Source organism: Excalfactoria chinensis, chromosome 4 (genome assembly GCF_039878825.1).
Source record: "Excalfactoria chinensis isolate bCotChi1 chromosome 4, bCotChi1.hap2, whole genome shotgun sequence".
Taxonomy (NCBI): domain Eukaryota; kingdom Metazoa; phylum Chordata; class Aves; order Galliformes; family Phasianidae; genus Excalfactoria; species Excalfactoria chinensis.
The window spans coordinates 8392780-8416889 of NC_092828.1; the positions used below are offsets into that span (position 1 = coordinate 8392780).

Genomic DNA, 24110 nt, shown 5'->3' on the forward strand with positions numbered 1-24110 from the left:
GATAGGGTTGATAACTTTTATAAATCAGAATAATTTAAGTGAGATATAGTGTGTATTACTGAACATCTTCATAAAGCCACCTGATTTTTGTGGTGTTCTTCAGGGTGCCTGAAGTTAAAGGGAGGAGAACATTTAAACATTTTCCATTCCTTTGTTAGCTGATAGACCTCTGAAATTCTGCACTGAGTTCAGGAACAAATAGAAAAGCAAATACAAGTCAGGAGAGGTTGGTTTAGTTCAGGGAAGAGAGATGAGAAGAATAAATAGAAATAGAAGAAAAAAATAAAGTGATACCATAAGGGCAGGAACAGCCTTAAAAGTCTGGGTTACATTACAGAGAGGATTTTCACTAGGATTTTTACACAGAACATATCTCAAACACACTGCTCTTGTTAAGTCATACGCTCTATTAGCCTGTGGGGCTTACAGCATCATGATGTTACGGTCAAGAGTTTTAACTCAGTGTAAAGATTGCACTCTTTGTATCAGTCATACGAGGAATGTTAAAATGTGTGTAATTGTTTTCACAGTCGAAAGTAGAACATCAAATCTCTGCAGATGTGTTTGTTAGTGATGCTGTTCTTCAAACTGTGCAGGACTGACCATATTTATGGGAATGTTTGAAAAGTTAAGCCACTACTTTGGCTGTTTGACAGTTTCTGTCCACTCAGGCAAACACCAAAACTTAGTCTATAAGACCCCAAATGGAGTTTACTGTGGCAGCTACAGAAACCGTCTCTTCCTCATGAAGTCAGTGCAGTTGGAAGTAGTAGTGGGCAGTTGGCTGAGTAAGTGATGGACTTAATACTTGAGCACTGGAATTGGCAGGCTTTTGTTTAGTTATTAACAAACCCAAATTAAGTCTGAAGCAAGTAACTTCTGAAGATAGCTGAAGTTAAATGGCCTGTGCGAAGCGCATCCCTTGCAGGCAGGGGAGGCTTCTGGGAGAGATGTGATAGTACATACTGGGGTATTGATACAGACAGAAAAGTAACAGTCTAACGTTAAAATGGCATAGTAAGTATAATTTATTGCGTGTCTCTATAGACAGTAACACAGAGTGGCAGCAGGGCTTCTAGAAAGAGTTCCTTTGACAATTTGAGTGCAGATAATTCAGGGTCATTGTCTGATTCCCAACAGGTATGACACGACTCTTTATCCTCGATGTTCAGTAATGTTTGGACAGTGCTCTCAAACACGGAGTTTGAATCCTGGGCGATCCTGTGTGGAGCCAGGAGCCCAACTCCGATCCTTGTGGGTCCCTTCCAATGTGGGATGTTCTATGATTCTCTCTCTGATTTTTGGTTACTGCTTGACAAACATAAGCAGATGGAGGATGGGAGTATTCATCACATGTTCAGCAGTCTTCTGTCTGTTAGTGGTGGTCTCAGTAGTGATGAAAGATAGGGAACCTTTTTTTTTCCCATGGATGGAAGTCACTTGGGTAGGGGTCTGAATAATAATCAGCAGTAAAGGCAATGTGAGTCAGTGGAGTTGGTTTTAGGCAACGAAAAATAAGATGTGTAGAAAAATTTTGTTTTTGTTTTTGTTTTTTTTTTTACATTTAATCTTCAAATGTTTGTTATCTACAACAATTCCAGCCTCAAGATGTTACTCTTAAAGGATGGATAGTGTTCGGTTTAATCTAGAAGCATGGTTATGTGTCAAGCAGGAACCTTCCATGTTTTACGTTGGGACTTGAATTCTGCAGATGCAGAATGCATTTGTTTAGTTTTATTCTCTCAACTTTAATAGTGGTTGTAGTTTAGTTTTCAAAATTGTACATGTCTGTGCAAAAGCTTTGGATATTTGGGCTGTTCAGGGCAAATATGCACTTCTGCCTTGCTTTCCTTGGATGGGTACTTGTGTGCTCAGGACTGGTTTTATCAATGCTGCCTGTCCCACAAGGTCTCGGGGCATTCATTGTACATGCAGCCAGCTCAGGCTCTTGGATGAGTGCTGCCTTCATGGATGGACCCACTGCGTACAGCAGAGTGAAGTCCGAGCCATTCTTTCAGTTTACCAGCTTATGTGGGAGGGGCTCCGTTACAGTAACCGAGCAAGTATCAGGCTTGCTTTTGTCCTTCACTTGTCTTCCTGCTGTGACTTGTTTTTCCATGTGCTGTCTGTTCTCCTTCATTGGGTTGATTAATGCAACCCTCTGGAGATTAAAGTGGTCCTTGTTAAGAAACAAATAAATAGTCCCAGTAAAAGTGAGTGGTTGGGCTTTCTGAAATGAGGAAGTCTGGGCTTCTGTAGGTGCCTGTGCTTCTAAAGGGAGCTTAGCTAAAGTGGGCATAAACACTGTTAGTGTGATTTGCAGTGACTGAAGAAATGGGGTTACTGCACTTCTCCCCAATATGAATCCGAAGCCCCAAAGTGCAAATGAAACACTTTCTCATTTTCTTTTTCACTTGACAGTGATAGTTTCATGTGGAAGGCCCGAGTTTGCATAATGTTGGTCTGTGAAGCCGTATTTGCTTGTGCAATAGTTGTCTGACAAGGGAGATGGCATCATCAGGAGGGCTGTTTCTTCGTGGTGTTTCATCTCTTGCCATGTGGGTGTGCTTGACCCCTGAGGTTCACCCAGAAGTAGGAAACATAGCTGCATAACTTTGGGGTTGGGAACATGTTCACGCTCCCCGAGGTAAAAGAAAAACAGAAATGAGATGCTCCTAAAATAGAATACATTGGGGCATTTTGACATGCTGTTTCCTCATATGGAACAGATGACAATCTAATGCAGGAAAATGAGTTCCAGTAACATTTTTATGCATAGTTCATGCCTTTCATCTTTAGATTAAAGCTTAGGGTGCTCCAACAGAGCGAAAACAACACGCTCTTGGATTTGGGAACTGTGGAATGTGATGAACTTTGTCTTGCAGTCACTTCTAAGACCTCTTTGAAGATGGCATTAATGGCCTTCATACAGGACGTGTGTACTAGACAGTGCTCAGAAATTTTCAGTGTAGGGTTGAAGATGAGCAGTGCAAGCCATGTTATCTACCTATGCCTGCGCATTTACATGAAGGACTTGGAAATGCCTGATTCACCACCTCCTAAAGGTGTTCTGAATTTAAATAAGCTTGGCTGTTAGCTGACTTGGAAACAGGATGATGATGCATACTAATGGTTTGCATTTGGATCAGTTTTCATTTGAAAGTACAGTGAATATCTCACAGGGAAGATTTACTTCAAAATTCCTATTTAAGTTTGCATTCTCCAGGTTTCCTACATGGGTCAGAAGGATACAGCAAGATACTTAGTTTCTTGAGGATAAATTTTCAAGTATGTCAGATTGTATCACACTGATGTGTATTTTATAGTAACTGAAACAAAGATACTTCCTTCTGAGTGTAGGCTTCTAACATTCTGTCCAATTCTGCTGCATCAAAAAACTGATTTTGGTATTGGATCTTATTAGGATTTCTGTCCTTTCTTCCCTCTCCCGTCAGAACTAGGAAGCAGTTTAAAACCACTGGGGAGTGCCACCTACAAAAGCCTCAGGTAAACATGAATGACACACTCATGAAAAATTCAGAATGTCTGCCATCTTCACCTGCCTGATCTAAGCCTGCGTGAAATCTCCAGTCTCTGTATAGCATCAACCTCATTTATGTACCCTAATTCTCTCTTACAGCTCCGTCTGGTAGCACGCCCATCAGCAATGCTTGTGCTGCTTCTCTATCAGGCCTGCTGGTTCCAGCATCATGTCATCATGCTCTCTAATCACTGCAGCAATTCCTGAGTCACCTGCATTCTCTGCCAGAAAGTAATGCCTGAGGTTCATGACTCTAGTTACCATGCATATTCAGGCAGTTCCTTCTCAAAGATCTCAACCTGCCAGTCTCATGGCATAGGATTGCTTTTTCTTGGGGCATTTGTTGCAGGATCTCAGGATCTTCAGAGGTACATTAAGCATGAGCTCAGGCTTGCTGCTTCTTGCTGGCTCACAACTCTGTTACCAGGTGGTGGTATGCTGATACTTGGCCTCTTGGTCCTTCTTTGTGTGATTTCATGAACTGCTGAAGCAGCTACTCTAATTGCTTACAACATTCTCAGTGTTACTTTTTTTTTTTTTCCCCTAGTGTTCCTTACTTAATTAGCAATTAATGTTACCAGAACCTATTTCAGATCTATGATGTCATTGTTCAGCAAATCCATTAACAAAAATGGGATTGTAAACAACGTTCTGTTGTACCTCTATTTCGGATATAAGTTGCATATTGAAGGCTAAGTTCCTATTAGAAAAAAAAAAGTCTGAGTATGTGTCGTGTCAAATTGTCTGCACATTTAATTGACACTGTGGCACAGTTGATAGATTTGGAAGTTAGATTCTGTCCTTCTGTCCTCCCAAGTCCAAGCAGCTCCTCTAGAGGAGGAGGCAGAACAACAGACATTGTATAGCAAATGGGATTTCTTAACATAAGATAATAGATGTTTTGACAGGCTAACATTAGTGATGATGCTCTTTGCTGTAATGAGTAGGGACTGTGCTAATACTTGGTCTCAGCCTAGAAAGCAAAACTGATATGCTTATGGGATTTCAGCTTGGCCTTGCTTTAATAAGAGCCTCTTGTCTCTAAATCAGGATATAAGAGATTATGTAAGACCTGTCAGTGAGGTTTAATAATTTCTGATGAATGAAGAAGTTGAACTTAGAATGTTTTTGATTTTTCAGTCCTTTTTGAGGCACCTTATAATAAGTCTCCAAGTTCAGTGTGTCTGTACAGTCAGAATTAACTGTAAAACAATCTATTAGCTCGTGTGCTTGATTTTTATAAAGTGAAGTCCTGGCTGTGCTAAGTCTAGGGCTGTCTTGGTGTAAATGGGGGAAGTGACTACCTATTGTTTTCTCTCCCATAAATAAGATACAAAATGTAATCTAATTTTTCTGTTGAAAGCGATTATTGCAGAACAGTTCAAGAAGTTAAATGCTGCTCTGTTTGTTGCCAGCACAGTTCTCAAATCTCATTCCTCACTATTCAGACTCTGCAAAAATAACTGGATTCTGCCCAAAAAGGGGCCATTGAGCCTGCACTGCTGCATTTCAGTCAGTCCTTTATGCATCATATACCTAATGTTTCAGACACTGAAATTTGTTGTCTTTTTAAAACATCATGGAAGTACTTATGTTTCTGTTCAGAAATGGGTTTTGATTTTCTTTGTCCTCCAGAAGAGCTTTTGGAAAGCACAGGTTCTGGATGGCATCAACAGTGGTGGATGTTCACAGTCATTTAGTGTTTTAAAGCAAGATTGTTTTTGTATGGATAATAACATTGGGTGTGTTGGTGGTGTTTTTTGATTGGTATTGTCTTTTCCCCGGGACACTGATCTGGCATACCCATTTGTTTCCAACAAACATACTAAAGTAGATATGTAGATTTTCACGTCTGATTTTGGGATGTCCAGGAAGAAGAAAGGTACTCTCTCAATCTTTGGTCTTTGCACCAGCCCATTGTTATTTAGGGAACCTGCAGCTTGTGCAGTCATACATTATATTAAGTGCAAGAGTCTTCTGCCTCTGCTTTGTGGTTCTTCCTAAAGCTGCTTATGAGCTTCCTGGTTCTCATGAGTGGGGAATAGCCCTCACTGTTCCTCTTCACCTGGTATGTTAGAAGAACCCCCAAGTTATTGATGGACAGTAGTCAAACCTTGTCCTCTGTACTAGGTCTGAAGCCACCTGCACGGTGACTGTGCGTCTTCTCGAGCCTGCAGTTCTGTGAGGCAGCAGCAGGCTGCCCTTGGGTGAGTGCCACCTCTGTGTAAGCAGATGGCTTTCCTTCCAAGGGACTGCTCGGAACACCACTGAGCAATTTGGGGTCTTCATGTCTTCAGATCTGTTGTCTCCTAGGATAACTTGATTTCAGTTGATTTGCATATTAAAAATGTAGATGATTTTTTTTTTTTTTTTTTTTTTCCCAAATCTAATTTATTACATTTGCAAATTAAATATTTTTACTTCAGCAAGCATGGTCTCTTCCCTTGATAAACTGGATGTCAGGGGGTAGTTCTTTACAGAGAGAGTGTTGAGGTGCTGGCACAGGCTGCCCAGACACAGATGCTTCGTCCCTGGAGGTGTTCTAGAGCAGGTTGAATGGGCAGCCTGGTCTAGTGCTAGATCTGGAGCTTAGTGGCCGTGCCTGTGGTAGGGGGTTGGAACGTGATGATCCTTGGAGTCCCTTCCAACCCAAGCTGTTCTGTGATTCTAAATAACGTATGCATTTGTGTTTTCAACAATTAGCTTTGGAATTGAAAGCCTAGCAGCTATTAACAACTTCATTTTGAGACTACAGTGTGTTTTTGAGTCAGACACTCATTATGGTTTGTCTCAGGCTTTCTAAATACCCATTGCATAAAGCCGGGGCCCTGCCCTTAGAAGAGCTGGGGTTCAGATTTGCCCATGCTTAGAAATGTGTGGGCGCTGGTTTGCTGGTGAGTTCAGCACGAGGCCTGGGAAGTGCATGTGGGTTCACAGAAACCTAAAAATAACAGGACTTGGGTTAAACCTCTTTATTTGTGTGGGCTTGTGACCCTGATTGCAATAAATGTACACTAGCTTTCTGGTGTTACCACAGTCCATGAATACTAATAGTGGCAAAAAATACTTAATGTTGCATTGACCATGGATGCTTTTGACAAATTAGAAGATGAAAAATGAAAATCAATGACAACTATTCCTCTGTAGTACTGAGGGGCTAGTGTAGCTGAGCCTGTATGACATCAGTGACACCATGTAATGCAGCAGTTAAGCAGGGCTAGGAAAAAGCACTTTTCACTGCTTTCTGTTCAACGAACAGGCTTGGAGAGGCCTTGTGTCTATTACAGCCACTTTTGTTCTACAGGCTGTTGAACTTCATACAGCTTTAAAAATAAAAAGGGGGAAACAAAGTGAAACGAACCTAAGGAATTCTCTGAGCTAAACAGCTAAATGCATCTGAGCAGCCAGTGAGATGAGTGAAGGTATTCAGAAATGTGCATCCTTTTGGTCACTGAGATTGGTTAGGTCAGATGAACCTGAATTATTCTGATGGCAGGTCTGCACTTCATTAAAAAGAGATAGAGGTGCCATACCTGATCTTACGGAAAGTTTGTCCTATTCACAGGTTAGATCAGTGTGACCCGAGCAGAAGAGAAGGATTAAGGAGGATTTTTGGTAGTCTTCTGTCTGACATTCAGTCTCCAGCTGTCACCAATCTACCCTCAGGATAATGTGCTGTGTGAATAAACAAGTGGCACTAGAAGTGCTTTGGAAGCTGCAAATAACACAAGCACATTGTGCATGTAGGAACTTTGTTTTTTCCCCAAAACCTAAGAAAGAAAGCAGATTCAGAGATTTCAGAAGCAGAAGGAACTCTCATCTCAGCACAGACACAGCAAAACATATTCTGGAAGCTGGATTAAAGCTTGTGTTTTGAAAAGATTCATGAAGCAAAGACACAGGATTCCAGTGTCTGTGGGTAGGAAACTTCCATCTTGATTCAAGGCTAAATGTGTCTGACACTTGTTCTCCAGCATGAAATCTCTCCATGTTTTTCTTGGCAGAACTGAAAGGCGGTTTCAGCCCTGTGAGCAGCACATCTTTCTGCATACCCAGACAGGTGGAGCTGCTCATCCTGCTGAGGGTAGTCTTTTACATTCTTCATTTCTGTATCCATTGCACTTCTGTAGTATTTCATGCCTTTTTTGAAGTGTGCGTATAAGGACCAGAGTTTATATCTTAATAGCATTTTTGTTTCAAGGTTAGATAAACTAATTTTGCTACTTGATATTCTTTTATTTATTTGGTGATCACAGTAGACTGTCTGGTCACAGCGCTGTGTTTGCACCTCCTGGTAGGGATTCATGGTTGCTCCAGAATTCAGATCTTGCCTTTTCAACACTGAGTAATTCTGGCATAACTTTCACCTTTGGATGTACTCCTTTGCATTAGCTGGGTTCAGCTGAATTTTGTGGTATTATATTATTAATTTAGTAATTCTGAGGTTTTCACTTGAGAAGCTTCTTAAATTGGAACTCAGGTTTTCAAAACAGAATTGCATACAAATCAGCTTCTTGTGGTGTTTGGCAGGTTTTATTTGGCAGTGTGAGCTTATTTGATGGCTCCTTAAATACGGGTTCAGTGAGCAGCAAATTCTGTGTCAGTTCCAATGCAGGAAGAGCTTCATAAAAGAAATGCGTCTGGAAAGCTGTGGTATGACTCTGAACCTCAATCCTGAAGCCTGTGTTGTTCACTGGACTGTAAGGGGTTATTCTAGGGGCAACCGAAGTCCTCAAAAGCAGCCACCTGTGACCCAGGTGCTCCCCTGGTTCAAGGTGTTTACATTATGTAGAGTTTTTCTGTTACGTGAGCAGCAATAGCTTCTTATGTTATCATGGAGTCATTAGAGTTGGAAGGGACTTTTCGAGGTCATGAGGCCTAACTCCCCTGCAGTGAACAGGAACATCCACAGCGAGATCAGCTGCCCAGGGCCATATCAAGCCTGTTTTCTGCTGTCTCTGTCCTTAGTCATCCGTGAATTTATGTGCCGAACCTTTCCAGAAATGCAATATCAGAATCACTTGGAAAAAGTCAGACTGAGTTACTGAATCCAAGAAGTGAAAGCAAAGTAATTTTTCTGCTGCAGAGACATTTTTGGTCATGCAAGCTTAAAAAAAAAAAACAAAACAACAAACTGCTTAGCAAAAAGTTAGGATTGGGAAGAAAGAATGAGGAAAAAATGACATGTCCATCAGGAGATGCAAGTTCACAGTTTCAAGTCATGCCTTTTCCTTTATATCTTTTTCCATTCAAAAGGAAAGTAATTTGTGACAGTCTTTGTCTTTTTAAGTGTTATCATTATTTAGAGCTAAACCAGCTTTGTACTCTACTCAGTTGGTCATTACTCTGTTAAGAAGCATTTATTTGGTTTATTAGAACAATTACTATAGTTGAGACCAGGTAACATGGAAGGACCTCAGGGTTTTTATTTGGTTGGGTTTGTTTCACTTTTTCCCATGAGCTGGCTGCAGTCAGAGACATGACAGATAAAGCCATAGCTCAGCAGTAGAAGCTAAGCTTAAAAATCTTGCAGTGGAGAGTTCAGTCTGCTGCAAAGCACTGTGTTTTGTTTGAAACAATACAGTTAGTTTGGTCCTTACTCTGAATTGCCAGTTTTGAGACTGCTGTGACTATAGCTCTTAGCAGTGACGTTCTTATACTTTTCCTGCCGATCTTTTCCCTAAAGCAGTCCTGCTTCATAAATACATGGAATTTGGACTAGATTGTTGGCTTTATGCACATCTGTTATCGTTCTAAGAGACTGTTTAAATGTAAGAACTGGAAATGCCTTTTCCTCTAATGCTGCTTGTTTCTTTAACTACTGCCATGGATACTAAGGCACGATATTATCCATCCGACATGCAACACTTCTAGAGAGATAAACATGCAGTTGGTTTTCTGTGTATTTTGAGAATCCAGTATTTGACTGGCAGTACCTCTGGTGGTGGGTGGGATGGTGGAGCCTTCATTCAATACAACATAAAGGAGTGTTTGTGTTCATGAAGTAGTCTCTCTTCCTGCCCCAAAACAAAGAGCAGTGGAAATTTCGAAGATGCGTGAGCCAGGAACATTTGGTAAAGAAAATAATTTGGTTATTCATGATGCAAAGTACATTGTCTGTTAAGAAGTACGGTCATGATCTACTTTCTTTGTTCTTACACTTCCTAAGATAGCGCCAACTTTTCCTCTTCAAAGTTCAGTAGGAAACATTTGAAATGGAAAGAGCAAATCCAATGTCATTGGCGCCAAAATGTTCTCACTGAACATGATGGAAACTGCAGTGCAAACAATAAATCATTTATTTTTGTATTGTACCAGTAAAATAATTTTTCAGGGAGCAAGATGAACAAATTTTATTCTCATTCATGTAAATGAAAATTGTTAAAAATACAGAAAGCATCAGAATATTGGGCAAAGTAGTGATAGCATAAGCTCGCGAACAACTCTTTGCACAGGTACTGATGGACCCTTGCCGTCTGTCGGTGGGTGTTCAGACTCCTGGCCGTTCCCCTGCTGCCTGCTGTTGATGCTGTCAGTGTGGCACAGCTGCTTGGCGACCTGGAGTGGCACACTGCCTGCATGGCACCCCAGCCTTCCCGGCTCCCTTCTGTCCCTTCCTGGCATTCCTTCTCTTTGCCCCAGCTTTGCACAGCTCCCTGACTCCATTTGTTTTGTGTCCCCTCTTTCATGAATTTCTTGTCAAACCTTTTTTCTGTGGCATAGATCTGCCTGGTTCTGGGCTCCCCATTTTAAGAAAGACAGGGAACTTCTTAAGGCTTTCCAGCCGGAGACCACAGAGATGATGAGGGACCTGGAGCCATCACCTTCATGAGACAAGGCAGAGAGACCTGGGTATGTTCATCCTGGAGAAGAGAAGGCTGAGAAGGGATTTTGTCAATGCTTAACTGTCAGACAGGCAAGTGAATAGGACCAGGCTCATTTCAGCAATGTCCAGCAGCAATGGGCATGAACTGAAACACAGGAATTTTCATCTGAATACAAAGAAAAACTTCTTTGAGGCTGACTTAGCACTGGAACAGGCTGCCCAGAGGAGCCTGTGGAGCCTCCTTCTCTTGGGATGTTCAGGACCCTCCTGGACAGTTTCATGTGCAACCTGCTTTAGCAGGGGATTGGACTGGGGGATCTCAGAGGTCCCTGCCAACCCCTCTAATTCTGTGATTTCTGGCATGAGAGGAGAGAACTTGTTAGAGGAACCATCAGAAACAAGTGGGAGCAAAGCAGATTACTACATTGCTGTTCACCTGTGTTCAACCTTATTTGCCAGTGACTGGAACTGTAATGGTGGCTCTGGGCCAAGAAGAGTTCTGACTCATTTTGCAAGTTGGACACAAGCTCTCATATGAGTGTTTTGCTTACAGAGCATTTTGCACAGGGGATTTGTAAGCTACCAGGACAAGAACAGGTTACATTCTGTGATTCTAAGTTTTTGGTGTTCTGTATTTTTGGGTTTTTTTTCCCCTCGTTGAAATGACTCAATTTTACAAGATTTTGGATCAGAGAACTCTTAAGTAATAACAAAAATAAATGAATGGATCTGTTTTTGTTGTTTGTTTCAGGAGGAGAATGGAGTGGGTTTCTTTTTGCACATGCTGTTGTAGAGCTAGCAGCGTGTTTAAAATTTTGCTCAAGTCTTTTGGGCTCCCTTGTCTTGACAGAAGCTCCTTCCTGCTTCTCAGAGAGTGTTTTTATTCTCAGTTGGCCTCAGCAGGCTGAAAGCTGCATTGATGTGAAGAGGTGTGGTCGGTCCTTTGGTGGCAACGAGCCCTTAGATTAGATCAAGTCCTGTCTGGTTGCAGCCTCAGCAAAAATACTTTTCCTTTGAATGTGGAGGAGCAAAAATAACTCGTTACAAGTGAGTGCTATTGCTATTTGTGACAGGAAAAATAAAGTCATAACTGAAAAGAAAAAAGACAACAGAAAAAGCACAGCCTCTTCCCAGCAACAAAAAGCCACCCTACCTTTAAGTGACTGCAGTGTTCCTCCAAGAAATGCAGGTAGCTGGTCCTTGGCTGACAGCTTCTTGTGAGCCATTACAGAGCTCAAGGTTCCTATTATTATTTGTGATGGTGCTACAAGCTAAGAAACACTGCACCTGTAAAGTCTGAGATATCTATTCCAACTTCCAGGTATTATAGGAATTCAATATTAAAAATTTAAATGTGTTTATTGACTACAGTGGAATCTCATCCCAAACGCACTGTGGTTTTGAAAATCTCTGTATGTTGTTAGTTTTGAAGTGTTGTTGTGCCCTTGAGTTACTGCGGATTCTTAATGGCTGTTGCTGTCTCAACGTGTGTAGAATTATCAAACTGAAAGTGCATCATCTGCTTCTTCTTACGGCGTGCTGGGGAGCAGGAGCTGTTTAAAACACTGACGTTTTTCTTCTTTCTGCATGTTAACAGGAACAGTTTTGTGCTATTTCTCTTCTAAACCTTTCTTCTTTTGTTTGAGTTTAACCTCCTAGCACTTCCTCTTCGGTGAATGGAGGTGAAACTCTCTCTGTAGTATTAATTTTGAATAAAAAGGAAGTAATCTTAAGTATTAATAATTATTTCAGGATGTTTTTGACAGCAGTGTTTTTTATCTGTAAATGCACTATAAGTTGTATAAGGCTGCTTTCCTGATGGTCATTTCCTGACCATAGCTGTGCATGCAGCATCCAGTGAGACCCATATGCTGAGAACTGGCTCTCATTTGATGCAGCGTCTTTTAAGAAATGTATAGCTTTAATTCATACACTATATGAGATAAATGGATTTAATTGCTTTAGTGACTGTAGGCTGTGATTTGTGTTTCATGGCTTTGCCCATAGTGATGGATGCTGTTCACTGTGATAGTCTATCATAGAATCATGCAGTGGTTTGGTTTGGAGGGACCTCACAGCCCACCCAGTCCCCAGCCCTGCAGTGGGCTGGCTGCCCAGGGCCCATCCAACCTGGCTTTGAGCATCACCATGGATGAGGCATCCACAGCTCTCTGCTGGAAAGTTTCTGCTCCCAGAGGAAGGCTTTCTGTGCACTGAGCTTCCAGCCATGGCTTTCAGTTAAGGGTGTGGTGTCACTGACACACTTGTGCCAAAAACAACTAGCATGTCAAAAAGTCCATTGCAGCTTATCTGACTTCCCCGTCTGCTCAGCTTAACTGTTCAGATTCCTTTTATTTTGTCTCTGCACACATTACAGAAGGTCTCACTGCAAACTCCATCTTGCCTTCCTTTCAAAGGGTTTTTGAGGAAATTTGTGGATAAATTTCAGAGGCTTCTGTGAAATGTTGTTATTAAGCACATCAGTTTCTAATTCAAAAAGTGTTATCTTCCTCGTCAGTAGCTAACGCTGAAATCAACAATTGCTGTTATATTAAAGGGGATTATTTTAAGACTGTGTATTGATGGGGGGATGCTAGTAAGTGTGGATATCTGTAGGACTGAGCTATGAACTGTTTATTTAACCTCTGGTATAAAAGGACTGCCTAGAGATGAATGCTGAATTTCCTGTTAAATTATTGCATTCCAGATCCTTCTCAAACTCCAGCTTAGGGAAGGAATAACACAAGCTCAGTGCAGTGCTGCAGTCCCATTTGGGGATTGCTTTTGTGAGGTTGCTGGGAGCAGCTTGGAACAAGGAGTGCAGCTGTGCCATGTGCTGGCTCTGTGCTGGGCAGTGTTGGGGGTAGTCAGGACTGCAAAGCACCTGCTTGGGTCTGCAGGCTGTTGTTTTACAAGCCAAAAAGAGGCACAGGCATTGGGATTGATAATAGAGCTCAGAAAAGAGGCTGTAGAATCGGGTAGTGGGTGTTGAGTGATTTGTTCTCTGCTTTTTGGAATGGCAGGCAGACCTGTCTTCTAATGTAAGAATTAGAGAGGGTGAGATCTGCTGATTCTGATGTCTCAAAGTAGATCATTTTCTTCACGGCACTGATTTTGTTCAACATGTTTTGCATTTCAAAATAACTTTTTCTGTGTGCATCCACATCTGAGGTGGCTTAGCTAATAAATATGCAAGTAAATGCCTAATGCAGTTCACAGGCAAGTGCAAGCCAGGACAGGAAGCTAAGGACATTTTTAAAATAGAGGTGTGTGTCAATATTTACCAGCTCTAATGTGCAGAAGGAGAATCATTATTTAGATGAAGATACATCCAATCTCTTCCACTGCATCGGAAAAGAATTGCAGTACCTTGCAATATCAGCAGATTCCGATGGTACAAATCCTTGCAAAACTGAAGGTGCGTAATGAAATGAATAGCTGAGTTTTTCCTGCCTGTTTGGTCTCTAAATCACTCTAACTGAAATGAGTCTGTCTGATCTCAGTGGAGCAGGGAGCTGGAGGCTGCTACTGAATTTCCTTTATCAGTTCCTATACCTGCAGGAAAAGACCTACAGGTTCACTTGGCACATTTATTGGTAAAGTTGCTAAATACAACGAGGGTATGGGATTTCAATGTGGCATATTTTACATAGAATCATAGAATCATAGAATTACTCAGGTTGGAAAAGACCTTGAAGATCATCAAGTCCAACCGCAGCCTAACCAGTGGCCTATCTCTAAAAAACAACAACAAACCTCTGCTAAATCATATCCCTGAGTACCACATCCAAACGGCTCTTAAACACATCCAGGGATGGTGATTCAACCACCTCCTTGGTTGTACATGCAACGTACATCACTGCAGCTTGCCAAGCAAGTAAAATATTTGTAGTTTTGAGAAGTACAGTTTGCATTGGTGACATTTTGCTAATCATGTGTGATGTGCAAAGAAAATTATCTGCTCTGAAAAGGTTGAATTTGATACATGATCAGGAATGAAAGATCCGAGTCTGCAGGTGTTGCAGGGGCTGCTTTAGCAGACTTGAAAGGCTTCATGAAATCTTCCAAAAAAAGGATTTTTGAATGAAGGTTGTAATGTGCTTTGAAACTGGAATAATGGTGCACAAAGGGGTTCTTGTGAGTGAAGACAGCTTGTGTGGTGAGCAGTGCTGGCTGTTTTCAGGCTTTCTGGTAGATACCTGCAGTTGTTCATTACATGTAAAGCAGAAGTGAGGCCTGGCCAGGGAGCTCATTTCATTGACTTAAATGTCTGAAATTTAAAGTTATTGTGACTGTAGACATTGTGTTGTCACAGTGTTCTCTGTGACTGGATTTGGAAGACATTTGTGCTTCAGAAAGCCACACTGCAGTCAGCTTCAAGAGCTGGATGTGGGAGTTCTCATGGTGGTTTTGTGTAGCCCGTATCCACATAGTGCGTTCAACCTTGAATGTCTATTAGCCTACCTTTGTAGTCACATCTCTTTAAAGCATTTTTCTTTAAGTTATTGCTATCCTACTGCAGAAACAGGGCTTTTGAGTTTGGGAGGCCATGCTAACTGTTGGTGGATTTGAACTTTTTATCTGAAACAAGAAACACTAAGTTCTTCATTGTTTCCTTGTTTTATTCACGCATCTTCTTTGTCCTCTTCAGGTTCCATAAAGCCATACTATGAATGGTGATTCTGGCGCAGCGGTGGTGACCTCGCCACCTCTAACAACAGCCCCTCATAAAGAGAGATATTTCGATCGAGTTGATGAAAATAATCCAGATTACTTGAGAGAGAGAAATATGGCACCTGACCTTCGCCAGGATTTTAACATGATGGAACAGAAGAAAAGAGTCTCCATGATCCTTCAAAGCCCGGTAAGAAAAGAAAATGTTCCATCCTTGAAGCAATGAATTTATTATCTCTCTATTGTTTGAACTTTCTTCTAAAGTTAGTAGCCCATTTTTTCTCACATTACCTGGTTTAGGTTTTATTGTCTTCTCATGAAGAAGCCTCTCAGACTTCATTTCAGGATTCTGTATATTATCAATCAGCATTCTTTTCATATCATCTATGTATTTATGTTAAAACATCTTTTTAAATTGTTTTGTATTTTAACATTCATTTAAGTACTGAAATCAAGTACCTCTTCAAAGAGTAGCTTATGCAACTCTGTCCTGTGTTCAGTTTTTTGTCATCTGACATTTGGAATATCACTGTGCACAATTAGAAGTATTGAATGGTTTGAGGATTATAGATATTTCCCTCATGGAGGAAGTGCATACAACAAAGCTTATTTCATAACGTTTATTTCTTTTATAGTTACTGATGGTGTCTTTAGATACGGAATGTGTACAGCAAGAATAGGGTTGTAGTGGTATATTTACTGGTTTCCACGTGGGACCAACTTCTTTTATTTCTATTTACCTCATGATAGCGATACTTCCATTTCGATTTCCAGTATTCTTTTCAAAAGCAGCATCTACTAGCAATCTAAAATCTTGTTTTCCTTCATCCAGTGAGAAAGAAACACACGCGCAGGTACAGAGTAAAGTATCATTCTGAGTTGCAGTGGCTGTGTGTTCCTGCATGTCTTCTTGACTCAGTTCCCTCTGAACCACACTGGTATATTTTTTTTCTTCTGACTACTTTTCTTCCAGATTTTGTGTTCTTTGACATCAATTACGCATCTTTCTCCTTCTGTAAATTCACATTAGTAGGTTCGGTGAACTTTGGTGTTACTTGGACAGAGACTATTGGAATTTCCATTTACAAAAAAAGAAGTTTCCCTGTAGAGAGCATCAAATGAAAAGCATGCACCCAGTATTTCTGTGCTGAGCTGTTTAGGAGAAGAGATGCATCACATTTTCATTTAGGTGTTATAAAGAAGCTGTATGAAAAGCTGAAGTTGGTGTGTACGTGCTTTACAATATGCGATGTCCTGTTGGCAGGCTTTTTGTGAAGAATTGGAGTCTATGATCCAGGAGCAATTTAAGAAGGGGAAGAATCCAACAGGTTTATTGGCTTTACAGCAGATTGCAGATTTTATGACAACAAATGTGCCAAATGTCTACCCAGCAGCACCACAAGGAGGAATGGCTGCGTTAAACATGAGTGAGTGCACATTAACGTAGAATGGTTGAATTGTCTTGTCTGAAAGGCTTAAAATGAAGACAGTGTGAATGCCGTGAATTCTGTTGTGTTCTGTGAAGTTCGGATACTACCCTGCCCTCTCATTGGAGCACTGCAAATGATTGTATTCGTTTCTAAATGATGGTGATACACAATGTAATTTGTATCAAAAGCCATATAAAATAGAATGTGTTAATTGAAAGATAAGCCTGAAAAGTGAACATTAGTTGAAAATATAAATATTTTAATGTTTACCAGCTGGATTGTCTACAGGAAGATGAAACTCAGTCATAGTCTAGTAATGGCAAAGGTCTTTAGAATCTATTTTTTGCAATTGAAATGCTACTCACAGCACTTCTTATTCACTGTTCTGTGAAGTGAGAAAAGAAACATCAGCGGACAAAAAAAAAAAGACCAAAAATGCACACATGAAAAGAAGAATCCACCTATGTATGTGTGAATGTGTGCGCACACAGGTTTTGTGTTAAGATAATGCAAATCCCTGCCTTATAAATCTGTAGTTGAGACTGTGTCGTGGCATATTCTGCTTTATCACAGCTCCTCATGCCTCTCAGCGCACAGTAACTAGACTTATAGTAACTGTAATGCTTTACTGTAACCCTCCTCTATTTAGCTTGCATTTATTATTTCTTAATTAAATGACCTTAGGTGTATAATTCTTCTTTCCAGGTATTAAAACCCATATGTCTCAAGAAGTGGAATATTTGGGGTTACAATTCTCTGTTATCAATGAATAGTTGTATCTTATATGAGATTGAGGGGAGGGATTTTACTAAAGAACTTACTGTCGCCTTAACCCCGGTGAACATTAAGGAAAGAAACTTGTGCTGGTTCTAGTAAAGATCTTGTCAGAGATCTTAATTATATTGATAAAATATGCATTATGACACTATAGTAATTAAATTTACTCTCCGTTTCTAAGGCTAATATGTTGATATTAACTAGCAAAAAAAACCATTCTAACTGTAATGACTGTTATTGTGTTCTAGCTGACACCGAACACAACTGCCTTGTGCTTTCTTCTCTTCTCAGGCCTTGGCATGGTGACACCAGTGAATGATCTCAGGGGGTCTGATTCCATTGCTTATGAAAAAGGGGAGAAGTTATTACGATGTAAATTGGCGGCTTTCTACAGATTAGCAGATCTCTTTGGCTGGTCTCAGCTTATTTACAATCATATAACAGTGAGTATTGAATCAACAGAGAACTGAACCAATTGTTCTAGAATACAAGTGAATTGATTCCCTCCCTCATCTGTCATTTTCTCTTTGTGTGGAAGAAGAGCAAAGTGGTATTGAAAGCAGTATAATAGTGAAGAGATTAGTCATTGCTTCTTAAGAATAAGAGCTGAAATGGCTTGGATGTCAGCTACCGTAGTCTGAATAGACTTAAGAGAGTGTATGTGAAAAGTCTTACAAGGAAATTTAAGGTTCTTAAAAGGCTGAATCTTTTAGTATCTTAAATGGTTTGAGTAATTGTATGTATTATTCTGCAAGGTGATGTCTTCATTTTCTAAGTGCTAAGCCATCTTTTCAACAGTAATACTATGCAATTTTATTGAAAATTCTCTACTGACTTCTTTGTAAAAAAACCATAGTATTTCAGAACATGAGTGGACTGTTGAGCTTCGTGTTGCATGCCAACAGTTCTCTTTGTGACTGAGTAATCGCTGTCATCCTCAATAAGAATGACAAGGAGGTCAAATCAAGGAGGTTTTATGTGCCAGAAGGATGATCAACATGAGTCTCATGAGTGAAGTCACAGCTGTGGTGTGCTATTCAGTCGATTGTTTTCCTAACAGAGCTGGATTGTTGCAGGGTTTTGTTCCATGTGGTAGAGGTGGTCCTTGATGTATTTTTGGTTTTTAATTGCAATCTGAATGAAATACGGTAATTTAATTATTTCTGCTTTTTGAGATTTCAAGGTATATTGCTTATGAACTGATGAATATAATAAAGGATGTGAGTAGGCGCAGGATCAGGCAATGCTGATTAGACCATTTGGTTCTTTTACTGAGGGAACGTATCCAACATAGTGGTTCTTGTAAACAGCTCTGTGCCACCCCCTGATTTTTCATACATGACATGAGAATTGATTTTTAAAAGGAATATTAATGCTGTAAAAGAATAGCAGGCAAGCAGTTTTAGAGATGGCTTTCTAGTGTTGTATTTAACCCTGGGGATATTTGAGTTTAGACACAAAGTTAAGTGTAATGAGGAGCTGTGTGCGTAGAGGCGTAAGTAAGGGCATGTAATTGGGGAATAATGCATCTAATGCATCGAGTTTGTTTTCTTTTACACAGGAGAAGGAGGGAAAGTACAGAAAGCTTAGATAATTAGGTTAGATAATGTGTTGGCAGTTCATTTGGAAGATTGGACACTTGTAGTATGAGATGTTGGGAATGTTTTGGATGTAGTTTGCTTTTGAAGGGCAGAGCAGTGTTAGAAGTTTTCGGTTAATCGTTTGTCACTGGCAAAATCAAGTGATAGTTGACTTTCTTATACAGATTCCTCCAGTGAATAGCAACCTGAAAAGTGACTAAGAGATATAATTTACCTTGAGAAGTCAATGTGGAACAAGGTTGTTGTGTTTACAGAATAGTCTTGTCCTTGTTCTGTATGTCTATATATTAAGCAATATTGTGGAGGCAAGGTGCTCTTTAGAATGTGGCAGATGTTATCACTTGAAACAGAGCTGGATTTTGACTCCAGGTTTTCTTTTATTATGAACGGATGCTCTCATTTCTAGGTGACTGCACTGAAGTTAAAAGCCACTAGTGTACTTTGTGGAAAATACAATAAGAAGGTGAAAACAGCCTTCTGTTAGGTATGTCACTGTGCAAGATGGAGGAGAAAGGCTTTATGAGCATATGAGCAAGCTGATTGCAATACCTCTGCTCTTCTGGATCCTTATCAATCTGTCTGTGTGTGGAAGTGTTCAGACTGGTGCAGTCCTGGTGCAGAATTACAGAGTTACCAAGGGCTTTCATGTCAAGTAAAAGGATTTGTAATAAACTTGGGTGCCTCCAGGGTTAGGCAGAATTTGAGATTACAGGTTTACTGCAGGTGCTTCATCCACTTGGTCTTGGTTTGCTTTGAGGGCATGAGTTGTTTATTGGATCTAATCCTGAAGTAAGATGGTTTGGGAGTTGCTGCTGTTTGTTTATTGTATGTTCAAGCTTTCTCATTAGCTTTTCGTGCACTTTAATAATACCTGTTTTTTGTTTTGCATAATTAAGTACAAGATTTTCTAGATCATTTAGGATTCTGTAGTGGAGAATTATTTTGATGATTCATAAAAATACAGGTTCACTTGGACTAGCTGGTGCAGTTCAATGTTCACCTAATCAGCTGGTTAAGGAAGGCAGATTTGTACCACAGACTTTCAGGACACTGATCAACTACTTATTAAAAAAAGTTATTTTCCTGCAGTAGAAAGTACGTATCCATTTAATGTTGAGAGCAGTAGAAGACCTGAGTGAGCAAAAAGTAGGTGCATCTTAAGGCAGTGGAACATTTGTGTGTTGGATGAAATTACCTGCAGAGCTTCCTTCAGACTTCAACTGCTCTGTGAAAACGTGAAGGAAAAAAATGTTGACACATAGCAAAGTGAGGAACTTCATAAAGTTGTATCTAAACATTTGTTTTAAAAGATCTCTGTGGGCTCTGAGAAACACACTTCTGGCCTGATCTCTGAAATGAGCATAAAAGCGGTTTTGTTATCATGAGTTATTTCTTTTAACTCTCCATTTTAACTTTCCGTTGAGAAACACCTAAATTACCTGTCCAGTACTTTTCATTGTACAGTGTTGAAAAGAAATCAGCGTTATTTTTCTATTATAAACTCAATTATCTCACATGGCACCCCAGGATCAGTGGTGAAACCCAACTCAGCATCAAGAAATTTTAAATCTGCAGGCTAAATTCTTACATGTTCTTGTGTTTTCTTTTATACTTTCTATTTTACTGGAGTATAAATACAGTTGAAGTATAAATTAATTTTTTTTAAAAAAAAAAAAGCAATGCTTTTCTGCATTTATCACAACGTCGTTCTTTTTATCTGTGGTTATTTAGTTGTCTTTTCTACAGAATGGATGCACTTAGCAGTGTTCCACCCATCTGAACAGCTGGCATGTACCTACCATCCGATTCTGTTCAACATGGCTTCAGCGTGTTGACCATCTGTCACAGCATACGTGAAAGTTGTATTGCATATGTTATAGTCATACTTGCTCATTCCATACTCAGGAATTGAAAGTAACTTTCATCTTCTGTATGCTTTATTAAATATTCCTAATAACTTGCTATTACTCTTCTTTTATCCTTAGGCCAGAGTAAATTCTGAGCAGGAACACTTCCTCATTGTACCTTTTGGACTTCTTTACAGTGAAGTTACTGCCTCCAGTCTGGTAAGCAGTGATAATTTTTCACAGTTGTAAAATACAAATAGTTGAATATTTTCTCTGTAAGAATTTAAATTCTGTTCTAGAAAATACTTTAAAAATTATTTTTATTTACATGTTTACCATTGCTTTATTAAACATGGTTGGCTTTGGTACAGCTGAGGTGATTTCTTTCCACATGTTCACCAACAGATGTCCTCCAGCTGATCTTGCTGTTAGCAGGAACCAGACAGCTTGGACCTTTTTGCTCAGGGACTTGATTTAGTGGAGGGTTGTTAGTTGGGGTTGTATGGTTAGGTTGTGGTTGGACTCGATGATCTTCAAGGTCTTTTCCAACCTGAGAGATTCTGTGATAAGCTGGCCACATCATACCCTTGAAAGGCACTGGCTGCTGAGTCAGGCTTGTTAAGGGAAACAACATATATTTTGGACATAAGTGCCAGTTTCAGCTTCAGGATACTCTATCAAATGCTTAATTCAGTTGATATAGTTTAATCTTTAACAAGAAGTTGAGATTGGAGATAAACAGTCTTTTTGAGTTCTAATGGTAGTAGTTGAAGACACTACACTCTTAACTGTTAGCTCATGGGTAGGGTAGTCTTTTGTAAGCATTTGTCTCAAGTTTACAGTGCTGCTGAAGGCAGCTTGAGTTAATGTGGTGGAATTCCTTATGTTAGAACAAAATGGAAGCTTTCTCACTGTTCTTTTGCTTTGACTCCTGTAAGATCAGTAACCTCTAGCAGAGAGATGAGGTGTTTGTGGAGTAGTAACATTTCAGACCTGCATTGCTTGTGACAGGTAAAGGTCCTGAATGCTCCACCTTTGTCTTTCAGTGAAGTTTGGCTGTTTCTTACACAGCTCCACCTTCAATAGCCTGTAAAATTTTAATTTAAGAAAGCTGTAAGAAAAGGCAATGAGAAAAGTAAGACCTACCCTTCCTTGTTAGTTCAGATCTTTTAGAAGAGATTAAGGAGCACGTACTGGCTTTTGTGTTGTTGGGTGGGTTGGTTTTTTTATTTTTATTTTTTTATTTTTCCTGCTTGCTTTTATCTTTAGAGCAGAAGTGTAATTATTTGTTAAAATAGAATAACGGAAGAAATATATATTTTTAAAGTTTCAGAGGTGGATGTTGAGTTAAGTCAGATTTCTGTCAGTTTTTGACTTACGAAACAAATTGTTTTCATTTCTAGGTTAAAATCAATATTCAGGGAGATGTAGTTGACCGTGGAAGCACTAACTTGGGAGTAAACCAAGCTGGTTTTACTTTGCACTCTGCAATTTACGCAGCTCGGCCTGATGTGAAATGCATTGTTCATATTCATACTCCAGCAGGGGCAGCGGTAAGCACATTGTTTAGTTTCTGGTGTCTGTGGTACATTTCCCTCCCCACATGCAAATGCATAAATATGTTGGTCTCCTCTTAGTCATAGTTTGGCTTCCTTTATGGCATCTGTAGTGGCCTAATACTTGCATATCCACCTATATTTATGTATGTAGCAGTAGTTTTCCAGATACGTATATACTTAATTTTTCTTTTCCTCTTGAAGCAAGTTAAGTGGGTTGTTTTGATATTTCCCAGGTTTCTGCAATGAAGTGTGGTCTGTTGCCAATTTCACCTGAAGCCCTTTCTCTAGGGGAAGTAGCTTATCATGACTACCATGGTATCCTAGTGGATGATGAAGAAAAGGTGGTTATTCAGAAAAACTTGGGACCTAAAAGCAAGGTCAGTAGCTGAAATTAAATGAAGTGTGTGGGGGAAGGGAGGTGTGTTATTTAATCAGAATCCATATATAATTCACTGAAAATACTTGCATCATTTTTGTTGATTTTCTTTGCAATGACTCTCTAGGTCCTTATTCTAAGAAACCACGGCTTAGTATCAGTTGGAGAGACTGTTGAGGAGGCTTTCTACTATATTCATAACCTAGTGCTTGCCTGTGAGATTCAAGTAAGAATTTTAGTGTTTATATAATACTACAGTCCGCTATTTTGACCTTCAAACAGATAAATAGTTTTGCATGTTACTGGTTAAGCTATTGATCTGAATGAACACAATTATCTGTCAAATCATTATATGATATACAAACATCCAAAGCACTGGTTCTACCAGCAGTATCCAAATACTGAGTTAGAACCATTGCTATGGTATGAATCCTTCTAAGAGTGTTTTTCAGAACCTTGAAGCAACTTTTGTACAGTTGATTGGTTTACCTTTAAAATGAAGTAGATTTCTTCTGGTTGGTTGATTTTTTTACTTGTTTGTTTGTTTTCCCTCTTCCCTCAAGAAACTAATAGTTGATTGTGTTGTTTTTAAGGTACGTACTCTGGCCAGTGCAGGTGGACCAGACAATTTAGTACTATTAGATCCTGGCAAGTATAAAGCCAAGTCTCGTTCCCCGGAGTCTCCATCAGGTGATGGTTCTGTATCCCATCCAAAATGGCAGATTGGTGAACAGGAGTTTGAAGCTCTTATGCGAATGCTTGATAATCTGGTAAGGGAGGCGTTGTTGTCTAATTGTTTTGTATGAGAATGTATGAAACACTCAGCTGCAAGGAAGGACATTAGTGAAGAGTGGACTGCGGGTGAATTAGGGTAATTTCATGTAGCCTGCAGCCCATTCCTTCCCAAAGATTAAAGGCTGTCAGAAAAAGAGACAACATGCAAAGCATCCAAAGAATTCCTCAGTTGTCTTATGTGGAGATATGACTTTGCTTAACATGCGTAATCTGGTGGTTTTCATTTTGGTCAGGTAGATCTTTGTGTGGTATAATATCTCCATTCAGTTCTTTGTTTCTTCTCCCTCTGTTCCTAGCCCCTCCCAAAATGTGTGAAGCAATATTAGGTGCAGAGTCCAGCATGATTTGATTTCTAACTTAGTTTGACTCTGCTGGATCCTAGAAGAGCCCAAGAGGCAAACTTCAAAAGCAAATAAATAAATCCATCTTGAGATAAAATGGGTAAAATCCTGTCTGTGATGGATGGGCACCTACCAGCAATTGTTATCCAGCTGTAATGGGAAAGATGAAACCTTTCCCATAAGATGGCTGCCAGTGGTGACTGTTAACAGTGGGAATGAGCACTTCTGATTTAATTTGGTTTTCTTTACAGAGTAAGCTGTGGTCTTCATGCTAATGTGATGCATATGACCTTAGCAGGATCCAGGCTCACAATGATATCTAAAACATTTTTATCAAATCTGC

At 39.9% G+C, this 24110-nt stretch overlaps 1 protein-coding gene across 12 annotated transcripts in view; it reads left to right on the forward strand.

Annotated features, from left to right (window-relative positions):
* The window catches only part of ADD1 (adducin 1), a 54591-nt gene that overhangs the window by 11831 nt on the left and 18650 nt on the right, over positions 1–24110 (forward strand). For all 12 annotated transcript variants that reach the window (XM_072333982.1, XM_072333977.1, XM_072333984.1 and 9 more), the window contains exons 2-9: positions 15019–15231; positions 16306–16468; positions 17540–17691; positions 20835–20915; positions 22100–22249; positions 22489–22632; positions 22759–22857; positions 23225–23401. In XM_072333982.1, coding sequence (XP_072190083.1) covers positions 15037–15231; positions 16306–16468; positions 17540–17691; positions 20835–20915; positions 22100–22249; positions 22489–22632; positions 22759–22857; positions 23225–23401 — 1161 coding nt within the window. In that variant the 5' untranslated portion in view covers positions 15019–15036. The remainder of the gene's footprint in view (positions 1–15018; positions 15232–16305; positions 16469–17539; positions 17692–20834; positions 20916–22099; positions 22250–22488; positions 22633–22758; positions 22858–23224; positions 23402–24110) is intronic.